This window comes from Melanerpes formicivorus, unplaced genomic scaffold (assembly GCF_026170545.1).
Source record: "Melanerpes formicivorus ecotype bairdi unplaced genomic scaffold, bMelFor1.0.p_v2 SCAF_85, whole genome shotgun sequence".
NCBI lineage: Eukaryota > Metazoa > Chordata > Aves > Piciformes > Picidae > Melanerpes > Melanerpes formicivorus.
In genome coordinates this window covers 2,743,497-2,755,755 of record NW_027142437.1, presented here as the reverse complement: position 1 = coordinate 2,755,755, position 12,259 = coordinate 2,743,497, and the positions used below count along the sequence as shown (strand labels likewise).

At 54.4% G+C, this 12,259-nt stretch overlaps 1 protein-coding gene across 1 annotated transcript; it reads left to right on the top strand.

Moving 5' to 3' along the window:
- Positions 1-785: 785 nt before the first annotated feature.
- Positions 786-3,092, top strand: LOC137454838 (uncharacterized abhydrolase domain-containing protein DDB_G0269086-like). Its single transcript, XM_068165188.1, has one exon. It carries the CDS (start codon positions 786-788, stop codon positions 3,090-3,092), a length of 2,307 nt encoding a protein of 768 aa, XP_068021289.1.
- Positions 3,093-12,259: the final 9,167 nt, after the last annotated feature.

Sequence of the window (12,259 nt, the reverse complement as noted above, 5' to 3'; positions counted from 1 at the left end):
CACATTCGTTTTTGGTTTAAACATTAGGCCACTTTGGGAAACTGATTTTTGCTGCTTATCCTTCTGGGGACAGCTTTGTGGTGTTGTGAAATCCAGAAACAATTAAATACCCATCACATAAATCACAGAACATCAGAGGCTGGGAGGGAGCTGCAGAGAGCATCCAGTGCAGCCCCTGCCAGAGCAGCAGCACCCAGGGCAGGCCACACAGCAATGCAGCCAGGGGGGGTTGGAAAGGCTCCAGAGCAGGAGACTCCACAACCTCTCTGGGCAGCCTGCTCCAGGCCTCCCTCACCCTCACCCCAAAGAACTTTCTCCTCCTGGGCAGCTGAAACCTTCTCTGCTCAAGTTTGTCTCCAGTGCTCCTTGGCTTCTTGCTGTGCAGCACCCACAAGAGCTTGGCCCCCTCCCCTTGACCCCCACCCCTCAGCTCTTGAGAGACATTGAGCAGATCCCTCTCAGCCTTCTCCTCTCCAGGCTAAACAGCCCCAGGGCTCTCAGGCTCTCTTCCCAGGGGAGATGCTCAAGGCCCCTAAGCATCCTCCTGCCTCTGCCTTGGGCTCTCCCCAGCAGCTCTCTGTCTCTCTTCAGCTGGGGAGCCCCAAACTGGACCCAGGCTTGCAGCTGTGCTCTCAGCAGGGCAGAGCAGAGCAGAGGGGCAGCAGAACCTCTATATCCACATCCATGATAGACTGTATTTTAAAACTGCTTCAAACACAATTCTTCATCAAAACCAAAGGGAGCTAAGCTTATCAGAACCCAGTTTCTGTCTTAAAAGCAAGAACATGGCAGAGAAACCCAAGGCAGGGAAACCCAATAGTGAGAAACACAAGGCAGAGATACACAAGGAAGAGAAATACAAAGCAGAGAAGCCATCCGAGGCTGAGACACACAAGGCAGAGAAACAACCCATGGAAGGGCAGCGCAAGGCAGAGAAACCCAAGGATGAGAAACTCAGGGCAGAGATACACAAGGCAGAGAAACTGAAGGCAAAGGAACACAAGGCAGAGAAATACAAACCAGAGAAACAGCCCAAGGCAGAGAGACACAAGGCAGAGAAACACCAGGCAGAGAAACCCAAGGATGAGAAACCCAAAGCACATGAACTCAAGGCAGAGCCACACAAGACAGAGAAACCTCAGGCAGAGAAACACAAGGATGCAAAACACAAGGCAGAGACTCACAAGGCAGAGACACACAAGGATGAGAGTCACAAGGCAGAGAGACACAAGGCAGAGACACACAAGGATGCAAAACACAAGGCAGAGACACACAAGGCAGAGACACACAAGGCAGAGACACACAAGGATGAGACACACAAGGCAGAGACACATAAGGATGAGACACACAAGGCAGAGACACACAAGGATGAGACACACAAGGCAGAGACACACAAGGCAGAGACACATAAGGATGAGACACACAAGGCAGAGACACACAAGGCAGAGACACACAAGGCAGAGAGACACAAGGATGAGACACACAAGGCAGAGACACACAAGGCAGAGACACACAAGGCAGAGACTCACAAGGCAGAGACACACAAGGCAGAGACACACAAGGATGAGACACACAAGGCAGAGACACACAAGGCAGAGACACACAAGGCAGAGACACACAAGGCAGAGACACACAAGGCAGAGACACACAAGGCAGAGACACATAAGGATGAGACTCACAAGGATGAGACTCACAAGGCAGAGACTCACAAGGCAGAGACACACAAGGCAGAGACTCACAAGGCAGAGACACACAAGGCAGAGACACACAAGGCAGAGACACACAAGGCAGAGACACACAAGGCAGAGACACACAAGGCAGAGACTCACAAGGCAGAGACTCACAAGGCAGAGACTCACAAGGATGAGACTCACAAGGCAGAGACACACAAGGCAGAGACACACAAGGCAGAGAGACACAAGGCAGAGACACACAAGGCAGAGACACACAAGGCAGAGACACATAAGGATGAGACTCACAAGGATGAGACTCACAAGGCAGAGACTCACAAGGCAGAGACACACAAGGCAGAGACTCACAAGGCAGAGACACACAAGGCAGAGACACACAAGGCAGAGACACACAAGGCAGAGACTCACAAGGCAGAGACTCACAAGGCAGAGACTCACAAGGATGAGACTCACAAGGCAGAGACTCACAAGGCAGAGACTCACAAGGATGAGACTCACAAGGCAGAGACACACAAGGCAGAGACACACAAGGCACAGACACACAAGGCAGAGACACACAAGGCAGAGACTCACAAGGCAGAGACACACAAGGCAGAGACACACAAGGCAGAGACTCACAAGGCAGAGACTCACAAGGCAGAGACTCACAAGGCAGAGACACACAAGGCAGAGACTCACAAGGATGAGACACACAAGGCAGAGACACACAAGGCAGAGACACACAAGGCAGAGACACACAAGGCAGAGACTCACAAGGCAGAGACACACAAGGATGAGACACACAAGGCAGAGACTCACAAGGCAGAGACACACAAGGATGAGACACACAAGGCAGAGACACACAAGGCAGAGACTCACAAGGCAGAGACACACAAGGCAGAGACACACAAGGCAGAGACTCACAAGGATGAGACACACAAGGCAGAGACACACAAGGCAGAGACTCACAAGGCAGAGACTCACAAGGATGAGACTCACAAGGCAGAGACTCACAAGGCAGGGAGACACAAGGCAGAGAGACACAAGGCAGAGACACACAAGGCAGAGACACACAAGGATGAGACACACAAGGCAGAGAGACACAAGGATGCAAAACACAAGGCAGAGACTCACAAGGCAGGGAGACACAAGGCAGGGAGACACAAGGCAGAGAGACACAAGGCAGAGATACACAAGGCAGAGACACACAAGGATGAGACTCACAAGGCAGAGACTCACAAGGCAGAGAAAGCCAAGGAAGAGAAGCACAGGGCAGAGAAAGACAAGGATGAGACACACAAGGATGAGAAAGAGAAGGCAGAGCAAGAGCTCAAGGCAGAGCAAGAATCAATGCAGCAGAAGCCATTGTGTCCTGTCGCCCCCGAGGAGCCAGCCCCTGGCAGATTTGCACTTGTGGTTTGAACACATCAGAGGTTATGGAATGCAGAGAGGTGCAGTGCTGCCAGCTCCCAGCAAAGGAGCACAAATTAATTGGGCCAGACAGTGAAAAAAAAAAGGGAAAAAAAGAGAAAGTTCAGCTTGTCAGAGAGGAAAATTTGTGGCTTGCTCCTGCAGGCTGGAGCTCTTGTACCATGTCTGTGGTGCATATTTTCAGCTCAGCCTGAATTGCTTTTGCAGGAGTGCCCTGGACAATCCATTTGTTTGAAAGCACCAAGACTTAAGTGTTCTTCAGAAGAATGAACAGAGAGTGCAGTCTGCAGGAATGGTATTTCAGAAAGGCTTTTGGCTGGGCCTGGTGCCTCACTCCGGAGTCACAGGGAGCTGCATCTCGGTGGTGTGCTGACACTGTGCCCAAGCCAACCTCATGAGGCTCAGCAAGACCAAGGGCAAGGTCCTGCAGCTGGGGCAGGGCAATCCCAGGCACTGACACAGGCTGGGCAGGGACTGGCTGGAGAGCAGCCCTGCAGAAAAGGAGCTGGGGGGTGCTGGGGGAGGAGAAGCTCAGCAGGAGCCAGCAGTGAGCACTTGCAGCCCAGAGAGCCAAGCAGAGCCTGGGCTGCAGCAAGAGAAGTGTGGCCAGCAGGGCAGGGAGGGGATTCTGCCCCTCTGCTCCACTCTGCTGAGACCACAGCTGGAGCTCTGGGGCCAGCTCTGGAGCCTCTGTGCCAGGAAGGATCTGGAGGTGCTGGAAGGTGTCCAGAGAAGGGCCAGGAGGAGGAGCAGAGGGCTGGAGCTGCTCTGCTGTGAGCACAGCCTGAGGGAGTTGGGGTTGTGCAGGCTGGAGAGGAGAAGGCTCCCAGGAGACCTCCTTGTGGCCTTCCAGGATCTGCAGGGGGCTGCAAGAAAGCTGGGGAGGGACTTGTGAGGGTGTGAGGGAGGGATAGGACTGGGGGGGATGGAGCAGAACTAGAAGTGGGGAGATTGAGATTGGCTGAGGGAGAGGAGAGGAGGAGGAGAGGAGAGGAGAGGAGAGGAGAGGAGAGGAGAGGAGAGGAGAGGAGAGGAGAGGAGAGGAGAGGAGAGGAGGAGAGGAGAGGAGAGGAGAGGAGAGGAGAGGAGAGGAGAGGAGAGAGAGGAGAGGAGAGGAGAGGAGAGGAGAGGAGAGAGAGGAGAGGAGAGGAGAGAGGAGAGGAGAGGAGAGGAGAGGAGAGGAGAGGAGAGGAGAGGAGAGGAGAGGAGAGAGAGGAGAGGAGAGGAGAGGAGAGGAGAGGAGAGGAGAGGAGAGGAGAGGTTCGGAGAGGAGAGGTTCGGAGAGGAGAGGTTCGGAGAGAAGAGGAGAGGAGAGGAGAGGAGAGGAGAGGAGAGGAGAGGAGAGGAGAGGAGAGGAGAGGAGAGGAGAGGAGAGGAGAGAAGAGAGGAGAAGAGAAGAGAAGAGAAAAGAGAAGAGAGAAGAGAAGAGAAGAGAAGAGAAGAGAAGAGAAGAGAAGAGAAGAGAAGAGAAGAGAAGAGAAAGAGAAGAGAAGAGAAGAGAAGAGAAGAGAAGAGAAGAGAAGAGAAGAGAGAAGAGAAGAGAAGAGAAGAGAAGAGAAGAGAAGAGAAGAGAAGAGAAGAGAAGAGAAGAGAAGAGAAGAGAAGAGAAGAGAAAAGAGAAGAGAAGAGAAGAGAAGAGAAGAGAAGAGAAGAGAAGAGGAAGAGAAGAGAAGAGAAGAGAGAAGAGAAGAGAAGAGAAGAGAAGAGAAGAGAATAGAAGAGAAGAGAAGAGAAGAGAAGAGAAAGAGAAGAGAAGAGAAGAGAAGAGAAGAGAAGAGAAGAGAAGAGAAAGAGAGAAGAGAAGAGAAGAGAAGAGAAGAGAAGAGAAGAGAAGAGAAGAGAAGAGAAGAGAAGAGAAGAGAAGAGAAGAGAAGAAGAGAAGAGAAGAGAAGAGAAGAGAAGAGAAGAGAAGAGAAGAGAAGAGAAGAGAAGAGAAGAGAAGAGAAGAGAAGAGAAGAGAGAAGAGAAGAGAAGAGAAGAGAAGAGAAGAGAAGGAGAAGAGAAGAGAAGAGAAGAGAAGAGGAAGAGAAGAGAAGAGAAGAGAAGAGAAGAGAAGAGAAGAGAATCAGCCAGGCTGGAAAAGACCTCAGAGATCATCAAGTCCAACCTCTTACCCAACACTTAGTGTGACCAATTCAAACCAACAAGCTAAATTTCCTTGCTGCATTGTGAGGAAAGCCATGCGAAAGGTTTCCTGTGGGATGTGGCTAGAAAGGAAGCTCAGAATTTGTTCCCAACCTGAGGCTTGGCCCTTGTTGGCTCAAGGTTTGTGAGCAGGGCCCCAGAGGGCTCAGCTGAAGGCTGCCTCTGGCTCAAAGGAGAAAACTGGCAGAAACCACTCATCAAAAATGTTGGTCCTGATGATTCTCACCTCAGAGGTCAAGCCATGAGAGAGAAGGTTTTGTAACCTGGGTGCAAGAAAAGCTTTGATTAGAAATGAGACCACGCTGAGAGCTTGCAGCCAGCCCCTTCCCTGCACTGCAGTGACTGGGCAGGAGAGATGCTAAACCCCTCCATGAGGGCAGAGGGATGCTAAACCCCTCCATGAGGGCAGAGGGATGCTAAACCCCTCCACTAAAGTGAGAGGACAGAGTAGAGGAGCAGAATAGAGGAGGAGCAGAGGGCTGGAGCTGCTCTGCTGTGAGGACAGACTGAGGGAGTTGGGGTTGTGCAGGCTGGAGAGGAGAAGACTCCCAGGAGACCTCATTGTGGCCTTCCAGGATCTGCAGGGTGCTCCAGGAAAGCTGGGGAGGGACTTGTGAGGGTGTCTCTGCTCCTCCTCGTGGCCCTTCTCTGGACACCTTCCAGCCCCTCCAGATCCTTCCTGGAATGGTGATGTGGAACCTTTTGTGTTCTAGCTTGTCCCTCTTGTTCCTTGTCCTATCACTGGGCACCACCAAAATGAGCCTGGCACCTTCCTCCTGCCCCCCAGCCCTCAGCTACTGATAGCCATTGATCAGATCCCCCTCAGGCTTCTCCTCTCCAGACTGAACAGCCCCAGGGCTCTCTCTGTCTTCCTTCGCAGGAGAGATGCTGAAGCCTCAGGAACTTCCCAAGCAAAGTCCCTGGGAATCTTCACAAGGCAGAGAGCTGCAGGCTGCTGTGGCTGCAGGCTTTGCTGCTGGGCATGAGTGGCTCTGCAGCTCACACATCCAGCTGAGCTGAATCTGTTTGGGCTGCAGCTGGCCTGTGTGCCTGAGGAAGTTCCTTCTCCAGCAGATGGGAATGATTCCTTATGCCAAGCATTTCAAAGAGTCAGGCACTCCCTGACAGACACAGGCCTGCTGCATGGCCACCAGCTGCACCTCCTGCTTGCAGAGCACTGCCAGAGCCCTTCCCTGGCCTGCCTTAAATTACCATAAGGAGCTCAGCTTTGGGTCCAGAAGGCAGCACAGAGAGGGACTTCCACAGATGGCTCTCAGCACATCCTCCAAGTTTGACACTGCACAGGATTTAAAAGCCTGGGTGCTCAAGGGTTAGCAGCAGCTCCTCTAAAGTCTCTCCTCAGATCTGGGTGCATTCATGGGCTGCATTCAGGGGAGTGTGGCCAGCAGAGCCAGGGAGGTTCTGCTCCCCCTCTGCTCTGCCCTGCTCAGACCTCCCCTGGAATATTGCAGCCAGCCCTGGGCTGCCCAGCTCAGGAGGGACAGGGATCTGCTGGAGAGAGCCCAAGGGAGGCTGCAAGGATGCTGAAGGGACTGCAGCACTGCCTGGGGAGGAGAGGCTGAGAGCCCTGGGGCTGTGCAGTCTGCAGAGGAGAAGGCTGAGAGGGATCTGATCAATGGCTATCAAGAGCTGAGGGCTGGGGGGCAGGAGGCAGGGGACAGGCTCTGCTCAGCTGCACCCTGGGATAGGACAAGGAGCAGTGGATGGAAACTGCAGCCCAGGAGGTTGCAGCTCAGCAGGAGGAGGAACTTCTGCCCTGGGAGGCTCCCAGAGCCCTGGAGCAGGCTGCCCAGAGAGGTTGTGGAGTCTCCTGCTCTGGAGCCTTCCCAGCCCTGTCTGGATGTGTTCTGTGTGCCCTGTGCTGGGTTCTCTGCTCCTGCTCTGGCAGGGGCTTGGACTGGATGAACTCTTTGGGTTCCTTCCAACCTCTGACATCCTGTGAGATGTGCTCAATCCCTAATGGTAGCCAAAATCTCTCCTTCTGCAACTCAGAGCTGTCACTGAGTGCAAGGAAGTGCAGGAAGCACCATAAATCTTTCTGGAATTTCGTGCTGTCATTGCAGGACTCTTTAATCCCATGTGTTGAGTGCAGCCTTGATCCCAGCCATGCACAAGGAACACAATGCTACAGGCATCATGTGCAGCACACATCTAACCCATACACAAAGCATTTCACACACCACAAAGCCAGCCTTGGATTTTGAGGACAGGCTGAGGGAGCTGGGGGTGTTCAGCCTGGAGAAGAGGAAGCTCCAGGCTAGTAGGGACCTCCAAAGCTCATCCAGTCTCACCTCCCCACACCCAGCAGGGACAGCCCCAACTCCAGCAGCTTGCCCACAGCCCTCTCCAGCCTCCCCTTCAACAGCTCCAGGCAGGGAGCCTCAACCACCTCCCTGGGCAACCTGGGCCAGGCTTCCACCACCCTCCTGCTGCACAACTTCTTCCTCACCTCCAAGCTCAAGCTGCTCTGCTCTGCTCTGCAGCCCTTGGCCCTGCTGCTGGCCCTGCAGGCCTTTGCCAACAGTCTCTCTGCAGCCTTCTTGCAGCCCCTTCAGCTCCTGGCAGGCTGCTCTGAGCTCTGCCTGCAGCCTTCTCTTCTCCAGGCTGCACAGCCCCAGCTCCCTCAGCCTGGCCTGGCAGCAGAGCTGCTCCAAGCCCCTCAGCATTCTCCTGGCCTCCTCTGCAGCCTCTCCATCAGCTCCAGGTCCTTGCTGTGCTGAGGGCTGCAGAGCTGCACCCAGCCCTGCAGGGGAGGTCTCAGCAGAGCCAAGGGGCAGAATCCCCTCTCTGGCTCTGCTGGCAGAGCTGCTTTGGGTGCAGCCCAGGCTGCCCTTGGCCTTCTGTGCTGCAGGCTCACACTGCCTGCTCCTGCCCAGCTTCTGCCCCCCCAGCACCCCCAAGGCCTTTTCCTCAGGGCTCTTTCTCTCCCCTCCTCCCCCAGCCTCTGTTGCCAGTGAGGATTGTCCCAGCCCAGCTGCAGAGCCCTGCTGAAATTTTCCTTCCTTCCTACCTAGAAATGAATCTTTCATCTGCAGCAGTACCCAGGGCAGGGCAAATGACAACCACTGTGCCCCATGAGCCTCAGCCCTTCTTTAGCAGAAAAAACCAAACAAACATAAAAAAATCTTAATGCCATTTGTCAGCAAGATGCTGCTGGGGGAGGCTGAGCCTCTCCAATCAAAAGCTGGGTAAGGGAAGGGTGATAGGAAAATGATGATCCTACACATATTTATGTTCTCACGACATTGCTCTTTGCACAGAGCTTTGCCAGCTGCTCCTTAAAGGGATTGGCAGCAAAGTGTCTTCCCTCTGTGCTTCAGAATCCATGTGGTGGCCAGCAGAGCCAGGGAGGTTCTGCTCCCCCTCTGCTCTGCCCTGCTCAGACCTCACCTGCAATATTGCATCCAGCTCTGGGCTCCCAGCTCAGGAGGGACAGGGATCTGCTGGAGAGAGCCCAAGGGAGGCTCCAAGGCTGCTGAAGGGACTGCAGCACTGCCTGGGGAGGAGAGGCTGAGAGCCCTGGGGCTGTGCAGTCTGCAGAGGAGAAGGCTGAGAGGGATCTGATCAATGGCTCTCAAGAGCTGAGGGCTGGGGGGCAGGAGGCAGGGGACAGGCTCTGCTCAGCTGCACCCTGGGATAGGACAAGGAGCAGTGGATGGAAACTGCAGCCCAGGAGGTTGCAGCTCAGCAGGAGGAGGAACTTCTGCCCTGGGAGGCTCCCAGAGCCCTGGAGCAGGCTGCCCAGAGAGGTTGTGGAGTCTCCTGCTCTGGAGCCTTCCCAGCCCTGTCTGGATGTGTTCTGTGTGCCCTGTGCTGGGTTCTCTGCTCCTGCTCTGGCAGGGGGCTTGGACTGGGAGCTCTCCAGAGGTCCCTTCCAGCCCCTGACATCCTGTGATTATATATTGAATACTATTATCACTTTCTCCCCCCTCCTCCCCCCTCCTCCCATCCTTTATCTTTCTTCATTCCATATTTAAGCTCTCTGGGATTTTCCTGCAAGGCAATGGCACTGCCTGTAGTTATTCCAATGACAAGGCAGGAGGCAGCAAATGTCCAAGTGGGAAAAGGATCTGCTGGAGAGCTCTCATCTGACCAGGAAAAGCTCTGCTGGAAAAAACCCAGGGGAAGGAGAAGGAGAAAGAGGGAAAGGAGAAAGAGAGCCTGGTGGCAGGGACTGGCAGTGCAGGGGCTGGGGGCAGCTGTGCAGCCAGCCAAGTGTCAGTGCCAGTGGTGTGGAAGGCAGCCACTGAGAGCTGGGATGTGGCAGGGGGACAGAGATTACTGCTGCTGCTGCTGCAGCTCTCTGCAAGGCAGGGAGCAGCATCATGAAGCAGCTGGGCTCTGTCACACAGGCCTGGGGACATGCCCAGGTTGTCAACCAACCACCAAACAACAGGAAAGAACTCTGCCAGGGGAGAGAGAGCTTTGCCTGCCTTCCTTCTTCCCCTCCCTGAAAGGGAAAGCAGGAATGAACTGCTTTATCAGTGACCTGGCTTGAGGGCATTGAGAGCATCCTCAGCAAGTGCCTGAGGATACAGAGCTGGGGTGGTGGCTGACAGCCCTCAGGCTGTGCTGGCATCCAAGCAGAGCTGGACAGGCTGGGAGCTGCCTGCAGCAAACCTCAGGGAGTTCAACAAGGACAGGAGCAGGGTCCTGCATCTGGGGAGGAACAGCAGCAGGCACCAGGACAGGGTAGAGGCTGCTGGAGAGCAGCTCCATGGAGAAAGACCTTGGGGTGCTGGGGGGCAGCAAGTTCTGCATGAGACAGCAATGTGCCCTGGGGGCCAAGAGAGCCAAGGGGAGCCTGGGGGGCAGCAAGAGAAGTGTGGCCAGCAGGGCTGGGGAGGTTCTGCTCCCCCTCTGCTCTGCTCTGCCCTGCTGAGAGCACAGCTGCAATCCTGGGTCCAGTTTGGGGCTCCCCAGCTGAAGAGAGACAGAGAGCTGCTGGGGAGAGGCCAAGACAGAGGCAGGAGGATGCTTAGGGGACTTGAGCATCTCCCCTGGGAAGAGAGCCTGAGAGCCCTGGGGCTGTTTAGCCTGGAGAGGAGAAGGCTGAGAGGGATCTGCTCAATGTCTCTCAAGAGCTGAGGGCTGGGGGTCAAGGGGAGGGGGCCAAGCTCTTGTGGGTGCTGCCCAGCAAGAAGCCAAGGAGCACTGGAGACAAACTTGAGCAGAGAAGGTTTCAGCTGCCCAGGAGGAGAAACTTCTTTGGGGTGAGGGAGGCCTGGAGCAGGCTGCCCAGAGAGGTTGTGGAGTCTCCTGCTCTGGAGCCTTTCCAACCCCCCCTGGCTGCATTGCTGTGTGGCCTGCCCTGGGTGCTGCTGCTCTGGCAGGGGCTGCACTGGATGCTCTCTGCAGCTCCCTCCCAGCCTCTGCTGCTCTGTGGTGCTGTTAATTTCAAACCTATTCAGCAGAGAAAAGAAGTCTGCCAAACATGATGAGTATCAGAGAGAAAAGAACCTTCCAGTGTCCTGCTAGCAGTGAGGAGTTTGGGGCCATCTCTAGAAACAAGCAAGCAGACTCCTGAGATGCTTTTAAAGTCTATTTGAATTGGCAGGATGGAGAAGAGGCAGACAGGTTCTTGAGAGCCTGACTGGAAAAAGTGAGTGGCCAGAAAAACTAAAATGAAACCTGCTGAGTTCATCCAGGGCAAAGTTGAGAAGTTCAGCAAAAGTTCTGGCAAAAGAAAAGTGCTGCATGAGTCACAACTCTGAGAGGAAAGGGCAAAGCAACCTGTGCCTGGGGGAGGCCAAGGCTAGGAAATGCCTGAGGAGAGTCTGAATTATAACTAGAGAGTTAAATGAACTCCAAGGTAAAGCAAATTAACTCCATGCTAAATTGAGGCTCTCACTGATGAAGCTTAGCACTGCCTGTAGAGCCAGCATGGATGGGGGGCACTGAGCTCCAAGTGCCACAGCCCATCCCCTCCTGAACACCTCCAGGGATGGTGACTCCACCACCTCCCTGGGCAGCACATCCCAATGGGCAATCACGCTCTCGGTGAAGAACTTTCTCCTCACCTCCAGCCTGAACCTCCCCTGGCACAGCTTGAGACTGTGTCCTCTTGTTCTGGTGCTGCCTGCCTGGGAGAAGAGACCAACCCCCCCCCGGCTACAACCTCCCTTCAGGGAGTTGCAGAGAGCAAGAAGGTTTCCCCTGAGCCTCCTCTTCTCCAGGCTAAGCAACCCCAGCTCCCTCAGCCTCTCCTCACAGGGCTGTGCCCCAGACCCCTCCCCAGCTTTGTTGCCCTTCTCTGGACACCTTCAAGTCTCTCAATGTCCTTCTTGAACTGAGGAGCCCAGAGCTGGACACAGAACTCCAGGTGTGGCCTAACCAGTGCTGAGCACAGGGCAGAATGAGCTCCCTGCTCCTGCTGGCCACACTGTTCCTGATGCAGGCCAGGATGCCCTTGGCCTTCTTGGCCCCCTGGGCACACTGCAGGCTCATGTTCAGCTGCTGTCAACCAGTCCCCCCAGGTCCCTCTCTGCCTGGCTGCTCTCAGCCACTCTGACCCCAGCCTGTGACACTGCCTGGGGTTGCTGTGGCCAAAGTGCAGCACCCAGCACTTGGACTTGTTCAGTGCCATCCCATTGGGCTCTGCCCACCTGCCCAGCCTGGCAAGGTCCCTCTGCAGAGCTCTGCTACCCTCTAACAGCTCAACTCCTGCCCCCAGCTTGGTGTCAGCTGCAAACTTACTGCTGATGGAGTCAATGCCCTCCTCCAGCTCATCAATAAAGGGTCCAATGTAAATAGGAGAGGCAGATGTGCAAGTGAGATCCTATACAGCTTAAGACAGACAGCTGTCAAGAGCTAATGAGGAGAAGCTGTGAGGATAAGGTAGGACTGCAGCTACTGTCCACAAAGTCAGCCTGCTGAACATGTGTTTCATAGATATGTTTGGTTTGTATACTTATATCTTGACACAGTTATCAATTTATATATGTTTTAAATTCATATATTTATATATGCTTTGAGTTAAAAGGTCATAAATG